Source organism: Podarcis pityusensis (assembly GCF_964106645.2).
Source record: "Podarcis pityusensis genome assembly, chromosome: 12".
Classification (NCBI taxonomy): Eukaryota; Metazoa; Chordata; class Lepidosauria; order Squamata; family Lacertidae; genus Podarcis; species Podarcis pityusensis.
Genome location: NC_138037.1, coordinates 56429137 through 56442957, shown reverse-complemented (window position 1 = coordinate 56442957; position 13821 = coordinate 56429137). Strand labels below are relative to the sequence as shown.

The following is a 13821-nucleotide window of genomic DNA, read 5'->3' as shown; positions in this document are numbered from 1 at the left end:
CTCTAAAGACAGAACTTCTCACAGCTTATTCACATTTTCAACTATTTCTACAAGTGCTCATTTATTTAGGACATGCGGAGAACATTTTGCATTTGAGCCTCCCTTCACTTCCCTCTGGTGTTTCTGACTGTTCTGTCAGACTTTTAAAAAAGAATTCTATTACTGACTTCTGGATAGTTTGGAAGTCCTCTGTACACCTCCACCATAGGTTAAAGAGAAACCACATTATTCAAGACAGGAACCAATTGACCCAAATACATACAAGCCTCTACAGTGGTACCTCAGGTTAAGTACTTAATTCGTTCCAGAGGTCCATTCTTAACCTGAAACTGTTCTTAACCTGAAGCACCACTTTAGCTAATGGGGCCTCCCGCTGCTGCCGCGCCGCTGGAGCTGGATTTCTGTTCTCATCCTGAAGCAAAGTTCTTAACCTGAGGTACTATTTCTGGGTTAGCGGAGTCTGTAACCTGAAGCGTATGTAACCTGAAGCCTATGTAACCCGAGGTACCACTGTACTGTAATTATCACACTATTGGTTTCCATGAAATGTTGTGTTTCGTTTGTTCCCAGAACACTGCATTTGAAGAGTGTGAGAATAGTGTGGTGACGTTGTACTGGTGTAACTCCTATTAGCACTAATTAGACAGCAGAAAATAGAACTCTTCTACAGCATATTTTTTCCTCCCACATAGAAATTACCGGCTGGTGGAAAGCTCCACGAGAAACTGAATGAATCAAATTAATGTCCTGGCATAAGCAGATGAAAGCTCACCGTAACCATGGAAGCTGCATCTATTCATTCATCAACCAAGTAACAATCTCTGATCTGGAGATTGTTGACTAGCACCTTCCATCGTAAGTCTGACTCTCCATTTGAATGCGTCGCTGAAATGGGATAATAGATCTTGTTTGCCTGGATGGAAGATGGAGAGAGGTGTGTGTATCTGTGTGTACCTCCAACCTTTGTGTGGCTGGGATGCAGCCTACTGTACACAGGTAGGAGGCAATGCCTGTTGATTTATCCACTTTTACCTCTGCCCCTGCCCACCAATAGCTCATGGGGGAATATGGCCCCAGGCCTGAAGAAGTTAGCTTCATATAGTTTCATAGCAAATAAGGTTAATTCCAAGTCCATCTGAAGCCATTGCATAGTTTAAAGTGGGATTTTTGATGTCTATTTTTCAAAAGTGTTTTATGAAATTTCCCAGCTACCACAGAAGTTTGAATTAATGGCATCCAGAGTAAGTAAGTAATTGGGGAAGAGTCTGCAACTGTCAAGGATCCCTTTATTAACCCAGTTTTCATGGTCTTCTCACTCAGTCACAAAGTATGCATGCTCAAACTTTCAAGCCAGCATTTTTTAAGAAAATGCTTTGAAAGCATATATTTTCCATATTCTTAGATGTTGTGAATATTTATCCCACTCTGTTTAAGTCATGGTTGTACAAAAGAGAGAAGGGATAATTCCAAATTCTTATACTTTCCCATGAGTGGAAGAAGTTGAATTACCTTAAAAGAAATATGCAGTTTAAAATTCCCAGCATGCCCGGCCCTGGCCCTTCAGCTGCCTGTTTCCTGACACCTAGGGAAATGCGACTCATGGATAATTAAAAGCTCAACTGAAACCCAGCACAAACCTTCTTATTCTCAAGTCTTTTGTTCTTTGGAAGACAGTGGGCTCAGTTCTCCTACTTATTTGCATTGCCGTAAATGATCAGTAAATCCAGAATGGAAAATAGTATAATTTGTATAAAATAATTACCCTATTTTTTGCTCTATAAGACTCACTTTTTCCCTCCTAAAAAGTAAGGGGAAATGTGTGTGCGTCTTATGGAGCGAATGCAAGCTGCACAGCTATCCCAGAAGCCAGAACAGCAAGAGGGATTGCTGCTTTCACTGCGCAGCGATCCCTCTTGCTGTTCTGGCTTCTGAGATTCATATTTTTTTTTCTTGTTTTCCTCCTCCAAAAACTAGGTGCGTCTTATTGTCTGGTGCGTCTTATAGAGCGAAAAATACGGTGCCGTATTTTCAAGTCTCATATGTAAAAGCTGGTGGAATTTTCATTATGATCTGAATAGATCAGGCAGAGTATCACTGTTCACTAAGTATCTGATTAATAAATCTCCCCACAGTATACAAGGGATGGGCAACTCTGTTTCTGATTCATGTAACATTTGAATGTTTTTACCCATGATTCCATTCCACTCCATTCTTGTATTAACATTAACCTTGCAAATTGACATTAATCCTTTCAAAATACGTATTTACAAGGCACATTCAAAGATGTACACTTTCTTCAATTCCAATGTAGTATTCTGAGATGTTACAATAGCCAAAAAATTGCCTTGCACCATTCAAATCCGTGCAAAATCCGGTGGATTTCCTAACTATGCATTAATTTGAGAAGAATGGATCATTTTATTCACAAAGCCTGAAATCCTCAAGCATCCCTACTTAAAAGCCCACACTGCCACATGGATAATCAAGGCCATGACTGCAAGATATGCAAATATTGCAGGCTTCCTTTATGTTGGGAATTCTGTATTTGACAGTCCTAGCGGAATCCAAGATAGCCACATCTACACTGGAATCCACACTGGGAGTTGGGGCAAGAGGAACCATGAACACAGTTAGAGGAGTAGTAGTTGGGATTTGATATCCTGCTTTATCACTACCCTAAGGAGTCTCAAGGGACACAGGTGGCACTGTGGGTTAAACCACAGAGCCTAGGGCTTGCCAATTGGAAGGTCGGCGGTTCAAATCCCCGCGACGGAGTGAGCTCCCGTTGCTTGGTCCCAGCTCCTGCCCACCTAGCAGTTTGAAAGCATGTCAAAGTGCAAGTAGATGAATGGGTACCACTCCGGTGGGAAGGTAAACAGTGTTTCCGTGTGCTGCTCTGGTTCGCCAGAAGCGGCTTAATCATGCTGGCCACATGACCCAGAAGCTGTCTGCGGACAAACGCCAGCTCCCTTGGCCTATAGAGTGAGATGAGCGCACAACCCCAGAGTTGTCCGCGACTAGACCTAATGGTCAGGGGTACCTTTACCTTTAAGGAGTCTCAAAGCAGCTAACAATCTCCTTTCCCTTCCTCCCCCACAACAAACACTCTGTGAGGTGAGTGGGGCTGAGAGACTTCAAAGAAGTGTGACTAGCCCAAGGTCACCCAGCAGCTGCATGTGGAGGAGCAGGGAATTGAACCTGGTTCACCAGATTACGAGTCCACCGCTCTTAACCACTACACCACACTGGTTAGAGAAAACAAAGAGGCCTACCACCTTCTGTTTTTTGATAGCACATGCCCAACAGGTGTCGCTTCTCCTAGCAGTGAAATGGAACTATTTATGACCTGGAATAACTCAGTCAGTAGAGCATGATACTCTTCATCTCAGGGTCATGGGTTTGAGCCCCACATTGGGCAAAAGATTCCTGCATTGTAGAGGGTTGGACTAGAAGACCCTTGTGGTCCCTTCCAACTGTACAATTCTATGAAAGCTATGCTTTGGAGTTTCTGCCTTTTGTGGAGCTGCCTGGAAGCAGAGAGTATCTGTTAGAAAGACAAAGATGGTACAAAATCTCAAATGGCTATGGCTATAGAACAGATTTTATCTTAATGAATTGGGGGGGGGGGGGCATAATAAACACAGACCAAAGAGCCCCACCTGTACCATACCAGTGCACCACTCCCCAACTGACAATTAATATGGAAGGACTTGCTGTCCTGAGTAAGAATTAGAGGCTGCTTGGAAGCAGATTCAGAAGCCAGAAGAGCATGCTCCACACAAAAAAAAGGGAGGGGTTCATTTAAGAAAGTACGTAGATAATGAAATCATACTGGTAATATGATGAAAGAAAAGCATATGGCAGAACTCCCCTTAGAGTTAACTGAATTAACAATCAATTACAGAAGAGAATATCTGAGTAAACAAAAAAGAAAACCTAGTTCATCCAAAGTCCGAGCTTTCATATCTGTGTCATTATGCAACTTGATAATGCCTCTTCTCCCATGCAAGTTAGGGATGGGTGAATCTGTCAATTTCAGTTTCTCATTTTTCCAATGTTCAGTTCTCCAGATTTCCACATCAGCTCGCAATTTCCCCCAAGTACTTTATTAACATTGTAGTGTGATTTTATCCCAATGCACACATTTGTTTGTGTAATTTTGTGTGTGTAATTTGTACAAATCTTACAAATCAATATATCCTCTCCTACTATCCTTAACGTTCCCACAGTTTTTTAATACAGGCCTTTTATTTTATTATTACCTGACATTTTCAGAAGGCAAAGTTAAAATTCTTTGGTTTTTAAACACAGTTTATGTGCTTCTTTGTCAAGTGTAGGCTTCCAAGCTAATTTTTTGTCCAATTACAAAAATAAAAGCAGATTTGAATTCCTGACACCCAACACACATTTTTAAGACCCCTCACTAAAGAAATGTGCAAAAATTAAGTTTTGTACCCTAAAATGACACACCCTAGTCAGACACCCCTAGTCAGATACCTCCTGCTGTGTAGCTGCCCCACCCTGATGGCACAACTAGAATGCAGCTGTGTTAGAAGCAGACAGAACCGGTACAGAAATCTCACTGGAGTTTCTGGCACATTGCAACTTGGTTCTTATAGTCCATAATCTGTGAAACTATTTAGCTTAGGCCAGTGAACGGAATCTATTTTCCATTGTCTACCAAGGAAGCTTTGCATGTCAGCCATCAAAACCCTGCATACTGCCAATAATTCTGAGGATTTTTTTGGTTGGCACACTCTGTACATAGAGCTTATTGGTCCTGACCCTTGCAGAGGAAGACTAGTGGTAGAGGCAAGAAATAAATCTTTCCAAGAAACTTGTCCTTCACAGCAGACTTCCTCATTGAGGAACCCCCAATAAGTTTCCAAGGACCCCACAGTATGCTCTGTAATCCATTTTGAAACCACAGTTTTAAATATTCAAAACCTCTGTCACAGGTTGTTCACAAATGGTTTAAAGTAACCTTCCTTACGTCTGCCAGAAAATTGTTCCAGTTATCCCAGTTAACTTCCTATCAAGCAGTGCTTTGTTTTAACAATGTTTCATTTTCCTTTGCAGCCAGTTGTCACACAACAAAACCTGTTTGGAGCGCCTTTATTAATCTACATTTTGAACTCCTTACAGCAGTACATGCAACACGTGTTAAGTATGACGCCATCAGGCACGGACGCAACAATGAAAGATTCACCTTTACTATGCTTGAGCACATAATTTTTCACAACCCAAGCACATCGTTTATTGAGCATCAACGGTATGTTATGAAGTGAGCTCAGCAAATGCAATATGGAATTAATTCCCTTTAAAAAAATACTTCCCTGAGATTGCCTCGGAAATGGTTATTCAGAATAACACACACACCACAAAAACTCCAAGAAAGGGATTGAAGATTTGCTCTGCCAGAAACTGATCCAAACTACAAGAAGACTGAAACAAGGATAAAAGATCCAGCAGATTTAATAATTTTGATGTTAAATAAATATAAACGAACTTGAAAATAGTTTTTATCCAAACACAGAAGTATTTAGCACCTGTTCTGAAACCCTCTCATGTTATGAGATGTTCGTGCTTAATAACACCAACATATACAGAGTTATAGATGCAATTTCACCCACTGCATCCTTTCAATAGTAACTTCTGTTATTCATGAAGCATAGTTTCTGGACAAGCAATTGATCATTTTTCTTTGCCACACACATTAAATTTTCCCCAAAATACCCATGTAGCATGGGAGCTCAGCTCTTCCTGTTTTCACTGAAGTGTGATGTAATAGCACTATGAAATACTTACGTTCTACGAAGTAAGAGCTGGCATCAATCTTCCAGATAATCTGACCTCGGTGAGAGCCATTTACCCCACGATTTTTGTAGTCTAGGAAATTTTCAGACAAAACCTCATCTGCAAAATTAACAAAAGAGAGCTAGTGAAATCAGAGCAAAGGAAAGGGCTGAAAACACAGCTTTTAAAAAAAAATAATTTATCACTGAAAGGCAGGAAAGTGTCCTATCTCTCACCAGCAAACCCTCCATGATACTCCTCCGTTTTTTAAAAAAGCCCCAAACCTTCCACATATAAATATAAACATCAGAGTAAAGGGGTCTAGCCTAGCCTTTTCCTAACCCTGGTGAAATAGTTTTCCATGGCCTGGTTTGCATAACATGGTAAACCAAAATATACCTGGGAAAAGTAAAGTGATTGCAAGCTTCTCTCCAGGTATCTGCACATTTGTGTAGTTTGGTTTATCATGTTGGATGAACCAGGCCCATGTGGAGTAGACCATCATGTGAGCCATCAGCTATGGTATGAAGCTGTGCAATCAAGAAAAAAGCAGATTTACTTCCTTATCTTCTGTTTGTAACAATGTAAAAAGATCTCAGGATCTTTTAACTTGTTTGGGTCCACAGCATCCCTCTGTAGAAGCACAGGTTCCCTTTCTCCATTGTGGGAGATTGTGAAGTTTTGTTGTTGTTTTTATTATGTATTTTGTGTTTTTATCTTGTATTTTTATGCTGTGAACGACCCTGAGATATTTGGATGAAGGGTGGTATAGAAGAAGAAGAAGAAGAAGAAGAAGAAGAAGAAGAAGAAGAAGAAGAATCATAGAGTTGGAAGAGACCACAAGGGCCATCGAGTCCAACCCCCTGCCAAGCAGGAAACGCCATCCGAGCACTCCTGACATATGGTTGTCAAGACTCTGCTTAAAGACCTCCAAAGAAGGAGACTCCACCACACTCCTTGGCAGCAAATTCCACTGTCGAACAGCTCTTACTGTCAGGAAGTTCTTCCTAATGTTTAGGTGGAATCTTCTTTCTTGTAGTTTGGATCCATTGCTCCGTGTCCGCTTCTCTGGAGCAGCAGAAAACAACCTTTCTCCCTCCTCTATGTGACATCCTTTTATATATTTGAACATGGCTATCATATCACCCCTTAACCTCCTCTTCTCCAGGCTAAACATGCCCAGCTCCCTTAGCCGTTCCTCATAAGGCATCGTTTCCAGGCCTTTGACCATTTTGGTTGCCCTCCTCTGGACACGTTCCAGTTTGTCCGTGTCCTTCTTGAACTGTGGTGCCCAGAACTGGACACAGTACTCCAGGTGAGGTCTGACCAGAGCAGAATACAGTGGCACTATTACTTCCCTTGATCTAGATGCTATACTCCTATTGATGCAGCCCAGAATTGCATTGGCTTTTTTAGCTGCTGCGTCACACTGTTGGCTCATGTCAAGTTTGTGGTCAACCAAGACTCCTAGATCCTTTTCACTTGTACTCTCAAGCCAGGTGTCCCCCATCTTGTATTTGTGCCTCTCATTTTTTTTGCCCAAGTGCAATACTTTACATTTCTCCCTGTTAAAATTCATCTTGTTTGTTTTTGCCCAGTTCTCTAATCTGTCAAGGTCGTTTTGAAGTGTGATCCTGTCCTCTGGGGTGTTAGCCACCCCTCCCAATTTGGTGTCATCTGCAAATTTGATCAGGATGCCCTTGAGTCCATCATCCAAGTCGTTGATAAAGATGTTGAATAAGACCGGGCCCAAGACAGAACCCTGTGGCACCCCACTAGTCACTCTTCTCCAGGATGAAGAGGAACCATTGATGAGCACCCTTTGGGTTCGGTCAGTCAGCCAGTTACAAATCCACTGAGTGGTAGCATAGTCAAGACTGCATTTTACCAGCTTCTTTACAAGAATATCATGGGGCACCTTGTCAAATGCCTTGCTGAAATCAAGGTAGGCTACATCCACTGCGTTCCCTTCATCTACCAGGCTTGTAATTCTGTCAAAAAACGAGATCAGGTTAGTCTGACATGACTTATTTTTCAGGAATCCATGCTGACTATTGGTGATCACAGCATTCCTTTCTAGGTGCTCACAGACTGTTTGCTTAATGATCTGCTCCAGAATCTTCCCTGGTATTGATGTCAGACTGACTGGGCGGTAATTATTTGGGTCCTCTCTTTTCCCCTTTTTGAAAATAGGGACAACATTTGCCCTCCTCCAGTCTGCCGGGACTTCGCCTGTTCTCCAGGAATTCTCAAAGATGACTGCCAGTGGTTCTGAGATCACATCTGCCAGTTCTTTTAATACTCTTGGATGCAGTTCATCTGGCCCTGGAGACTTGAATACATCTAAACTAGCCAAGTATTCTTGTACTATCTCCTTAGTTATTCTGGGCTGTGTTTCCTTTGCTGAATCATTTGCTCCAAATTCTTCAGGTCGGGCATTGTTTTCTTTATCGGAGAAGACTGAGGCATGGAAGGCATTGAGGAGTTCAGCCCTTTCTGTGTCCCCTGTTTGCATTTCACCATCTTCTCCTCTGAGTGACCCCACTGTTTCTTTGTTCTTCCTTTTGCTACGAACATACCCATAAAAACCTTTTTTGTTGCTTTTAACCTCTCTAGCAAGCCTGAGTTCATTCTGTGCTTTAGCTTTTCTGACTTTGTGTCTACACGTGCTGGCTGTTTGTTTGAATTCCTCTTTGGTGGTTTCCCCCCTTTTCCATTTTTTGTACACATCCTTTTTTAATCTTAACTTAGTTAAAAGTTCTTTAGATAGCCACCCTGGCTTCTTTAGGCACCTTCCATGTTTCCGTCTTATTGGTATTGCCTGACGTTGTGCTTTTACTATCTCCCTCTTAACAAACTCCCAGCCATCATGAACTCCCTTTCCTTTTAGTATTACTGTCCATGGGATCTCACCCAGCACTTCCCTAAGTTTTATGAAGTCGGCTTTCTTAAAGTCAAGAAATTGAGTCCTAGTATGCTTGGCTGCTCCTTTCCGCTGTATAGTAAACTTCAGAAGAGCATGATCACTCGCGCCTAATGATCCTTCCACTTCTACCCCACTAACTAGGTCATCAACATTGGTTAGGACCAGATCTAAAATGGCTGTTCCTCTTGTTGCTTCTCCCACTTTCTGGACAATGAAGTTGTCTGCAAGGCCAGTGAGGAATCTGTTTGACCTTATGCTCTTGGCTGAGTTTGACATCCAACAAATATCCGGGTAATTGAAGTCCCCCATTACTACTATCTCCCTTCCTTTTGCATGCTTGGCCATCTGTTCCAGGAAGGCATCATCTATGTCCTCCGTTTGGCTTGGGGATCTATAGTAAACTCCCACAATGAGGTCCCTGTTATTCTTCTCTCCCTTAATTTTGACCCAAATGCTCTCACTTTGGCTTTGAGGTTCTAAATCTTGGATCTCTTCACAGGTATACACATCCCTGACATATAACGCCACTCCTCCTCCTTTCTTGTCTGGTCTGTTTCTCTGAAATAGATTGTATCCCTCCATTATTACATTCCAATCGTGGGACTTATCCCACCAGGTTTCAGTGATGCCTATTATGTTATATTTAGTTTGCTGTACCAAGAGCTCAAGCTCATCTTGTTTATTTCCCATGCTTTGCACATTAGTGTACAGACATTGAAGTCCATTAATCATTCCCCCGTGTCTCTTATTTAAGGATTTTTTCCTCCCACCACTAGGTCTGCGTGCTGTTTGCTCCATTTGGTCTATGACATTTGGATGATCATCTTCATCAATTGATAGACTCCTACCTTCAGGAGCACTGTCTTCCTCCCCCACATTAGTCAGTTTAAAGCCCTCCTGATGAGGTTTCTGAGATTTTTGGCAAAAACATTTCTCCCAACCGTTGTGAGGTGCAGCCCATCACTTGCCTGAAGTCCATCTTCAAGAAACTGCAGTCCGTGATCTAAGAATCCAAACCGTTCCTGTTTACACCATTTGCGAAGCCAGCTGTTCACTTCCACTATTCTCCCCTCTCTCCCTGGGCCACGTCGTTCAACTGGGAGGACAGATGAGATGACAATTTGTGCATTTAATTGCTTCAATTTCCTGCCCAGAGCCTCGTAGTCTCTTTTGATCTTCTGGAAGCTATTGCTTGCAGTGTCATTGGTTCCCACATGAACCAAGAGGAAGGGGTATTTGTCAGTGGGTTTTATGATTCCTTGCAGTCGTTCAGTTACATCTTGGATCTTAGCCCCGGGGAGACAGCACACTTCCCGAGACATCTTGTCAGGCCCACAGATCACTGCTTCTGTTCCCCTCAGTAGGGAATCCTCTATCACCACTACACGCCTCCTCTTAGGTTTGGTCGGGGTTCTTCCGTGAGCTGTCCGTTCCAAGGTTGCCTGCACATTCCCTGAGGACTGACTTTGCTGCTCGTCTTCATATACCTGATCGACTGTAATGAGGGAGAGATCCTCAAATGGAGTCTGCTCTTCGTCTTCCATGCTAGGGGAGAGGACCTCAAAGCGATTGTGTATTTCTAAACAATCAGAGCGAACCCTGGGCCTCCTACTTCTTTGAGTCACGTTTCTCCATATATCTGGCTCCTGTGTTGGTGAACTAGCCTCCTTCTCAGGGGAGACCCCTGTCTCCTCCTTGGTGGAGACGGTGTGCTCTGTTGCTTCCAAGAAGAGCTCCAGCTCTCTAATTCTTTGGAGCGTAGCTACACGTTCCTCCAGTTGCTGGACTTTGTCTTTTAAGAGGGCAATCAACATGCAATTGCTGCAGGTAAAGCTGCCTGCAACCTTTGGCAAGATGGCAAACATTGCGCAGGAACCGCAGGCGACTGCAGCTGTTCCCTCCCCCTCCATCTTGAGAACGTGTCGTTGGGGGTGGCTACAGCGGTCCTCCATCATAAAAAGCGTGAAGACAGGACAAATAACTCCCCCCACAAAAAAAACCTAGGTCTCCCCCAACAAACGTTTGAGACTAGCTCCCCTAAATCTAAAAGGTGGATCAAACTACGCACGCCGCTAGGCAAAAGAGAGGGAGAGCAGCTAATCAGCCACAAAGAAACACACACACACAAGAAGAAAAAGGAAAAGGAGAAGAAGAACTTTGTGGTCCCCATTACATTCTAGTCAATTATCTAAAGTTTTAACACTCTCCTCAAGTAATATTTTCTCCACAGATTGTTCCATTGATTTCAGGAAAGCTACATGATGAACAAGGTTCTGCCCCCAAGGGAAGCTGGAAGTTCCCTCAGAACAATCAGCAACTATCATTTTGCTATATAGCAGACATATGCTCCAGTGAACTTTAAACCTGCCATATTTCCAGAGCTAGTGTTAGCAAAACAGGTATTGAATCTTGCCCACACAAAATAATTTTTGAAGAGAAAATTTCTATCTCTGAGAAAAACAAGATACCTTCTGGTAGGGAAAAATAATAGCTACTGGTGTCATGAAAAATGCATGGACGCACAGCTTGAGGATACCAGTGTGGTTATAGATACATTTAAAATCAGGAGGAAAATGATTCATTGTGGTTTTCTAATCTTTTAGTAAATGCTAACCTCTACAAAGATGTAGTAATGAACATACAACACCACACTTTTATCCTTTCTCTGGCAAGAAAACAATTAACTGGTTTGGGGGAATGTGAAGCATGAACTTCTGAGGGTGGTGGCGATCATAGATCATTAATTAATGTTTCTATTCCACTCTTCCTCCATGGACCTTAGGACATTTTAATTGAGATTGATTCGGCAGAGAGAGGATGGCAGTCACAAGGTCACATATTGTGCACCATAGCCGCTTCTAGTCCAGCAACTAAAATATGGTGCTGAGGATGATGAGGAAGGCAAAATAGTCAATGGCATTAGATCTAATTGAGCCAAAAGCATCAAGAGCTTTTTACAATCTGCTTTTCTCCAGTATAAACACTGACAGAGACTTTGGAAGAACCTTTTGCCTATCATGCACTTCAGCTACTCACTGACTCATGATTTACGTACTAAAGAAGGGCATGTGAGTCCCTAAGACTGGGAGTTAAGCTTCCCTTTGCTTGCCAATTGCTTTCTCTTACTAAGGATTGTCTTTTTGAATAAATGCAACCCAAAAGTAAAGGATGAAGGGTGCAAAATTCAGTTTGTCCTAGAAGAGTTCATGGTGTTATCTTTCCTATCAACAATAACTTAAGAGAGTGACTTTATCCCACCACCAATGATGACTCATAATTCAGTCTGCTCTTTCTCTTTACTTTTAAATGAGAACATAGCCATAAAATGTAGCCCCAGACCAAACTGATCCCCAGTGAGGAGCATCTTTGGTACACCCCTCCATTTGTTCAGCGTTTGAAAACCTATTTTAAAATAAGCAAACAAACAAACAAACAAACAAACAAATAAGTGCACTTGTAGCAAATTTCACAGCTTTGATGCATGATTTGCATCAATGATTTATCCCACTCATATCAGCCACAATCCCTCACACACAAACTGTTGAATGGGCACCAGTGTCGAAAGTGTACAAATGAATTAAGCAATCCTGGCTACACAGATCAGTGTTGCCAGCTTGACAAGTTAAGATGAACTGACATGTGTCGTGCCAGCTTCTGACTTGTTTTGCACAGGAAGCAAAAAGGTGTCCCCTGGTTCTGACCTTGAGTTCTTTTTGATTGAATGAAGCAGCTGGAGGCCTTCAATGATTATGCGCGCAGTCTTTGGAAATAGATGCCCTAATGCTCCAGTCCAGAGCAGAATTGTCAGGGAACTGCCATCGGAAGGAAGGGAAGTGAAAGGGCTCACACAGGTTGGGAGAGACTCAGCAGCTGAAGAGGGAACCAGTAGGGGGAGAGGAGCTGAGCTGAGGGAAAGGGAGCTGGAGGGATGGCTCAGAGACACTTCCAGCGAAAACAGTGGGGAGGTTTCAGGACCTCCTGTAGGGACACCCACTCCTCGCCGGAAACTGTCACGCAGAGAGTCCAGAAGACGTGTTTCCGTTAAGGAGCTTTTATGTTGGAAGCGATTCCGAAAGCAACCACTGTCGGAATCTGCCAGCGACTGACGGAGCCATGTTTAAGGGGCTCCGTTACAGACAGAGGTTTGCAAACTTGACCAAACTCTGAGGGACTAGGATTTTACACACAAGCAGCTCATCGTCCCATCACAGCATTCCGACAGTCTTCGTGAGCAGCTTGTGCAGGAGAAGGCATCATGAGCAACCCAGCCGGAACCGGAGAAGCAGGAGCTGGAGCGGGTCCAAGCCTGGAAGAAAGGTACCGGGTGTTGGAGGTCCAGCTAGCGCTGCAGACGGCGAGGCTTGAGGAGAGGAGGGCTCAGGATGCAGACAAAAAGGGGAAAGACACCCAGCTCGTCAGAAAGGTACCAGGATTGGTGCAGAAGTTTGGGGGGGAGCCCAAAGACTATCATGGCTTTCGGACAGAGATGCAATATGCCCTCAATCTGCAGTTTGATGAATTCCCTGACGAGGAATCACGAGTGGCTTTCGTGATTGGGCATCTTGAAAAGGGGGCGAGAGACTGGGTTAGACCCCTGATGGCAGCGAATAGTGACGTCCTAAAGGACACGATGAAGTTCTTTCGCGCCATGGATCTGATGTTTTCCAGCGATATTGAACAGGGAGTGGTCCGCAGACAGTTAATGGCTTGCAAACAGGGGAGCCGATCTGTCCGTGAGTACTGGACTGAGTTCACCATGTTGATCCATAAATTGGGGTGGGATCTATCGGCGGAACCCATTCAAATGCTCTTTGAAGAAGGGCTTTCTTCGGCTGTGAAAGACGAACTTTCCCGGGCGCCCAGGGCGGAGTCTATGGACCAGCTGACCAAATCAGCGCTGACCATAGGAGCGCGCCAGGAGGCGAGAGCATTGGAGAGGCGGGAAGGGAAGGGGGAACGTTGGAAGGAGTTCCGCATTCCAGACATTCCAGAGCCAACTTTCCCGCCGGCAGAGCCGATGGAAATCGGAACAGCGCGCACGCGCGCAGTTTCAAAGCCCAGTGAGGGGGGAAAGAAGGAGGGAAAAGGCGCCCGGAAAT

The 13821-nt window shown here is 43.5% G+C and overlaps 1 protein-coding gene across 1 annotated transcript in view; it reads right to left on the bottom strand.

Moving 5' to 3' along the window:
• HECW1 (HECT, C2 and WW domain containing E3 ubiquitin protein ligase 1) overlaps nucleotides 1–13821 on the bottom strand; it is a 198737-nt gene that overhangs the window by 97535 nt on the left and 87381 nt on the right. Inside the window, 1 exon segment of the mRNA XM_080976081.1 lies at nucleotides 5809–5916. Within this exon segment, the coding sequence (XP_080832207.1) occupies nucleotides 5809–5916 (108 nt within the window).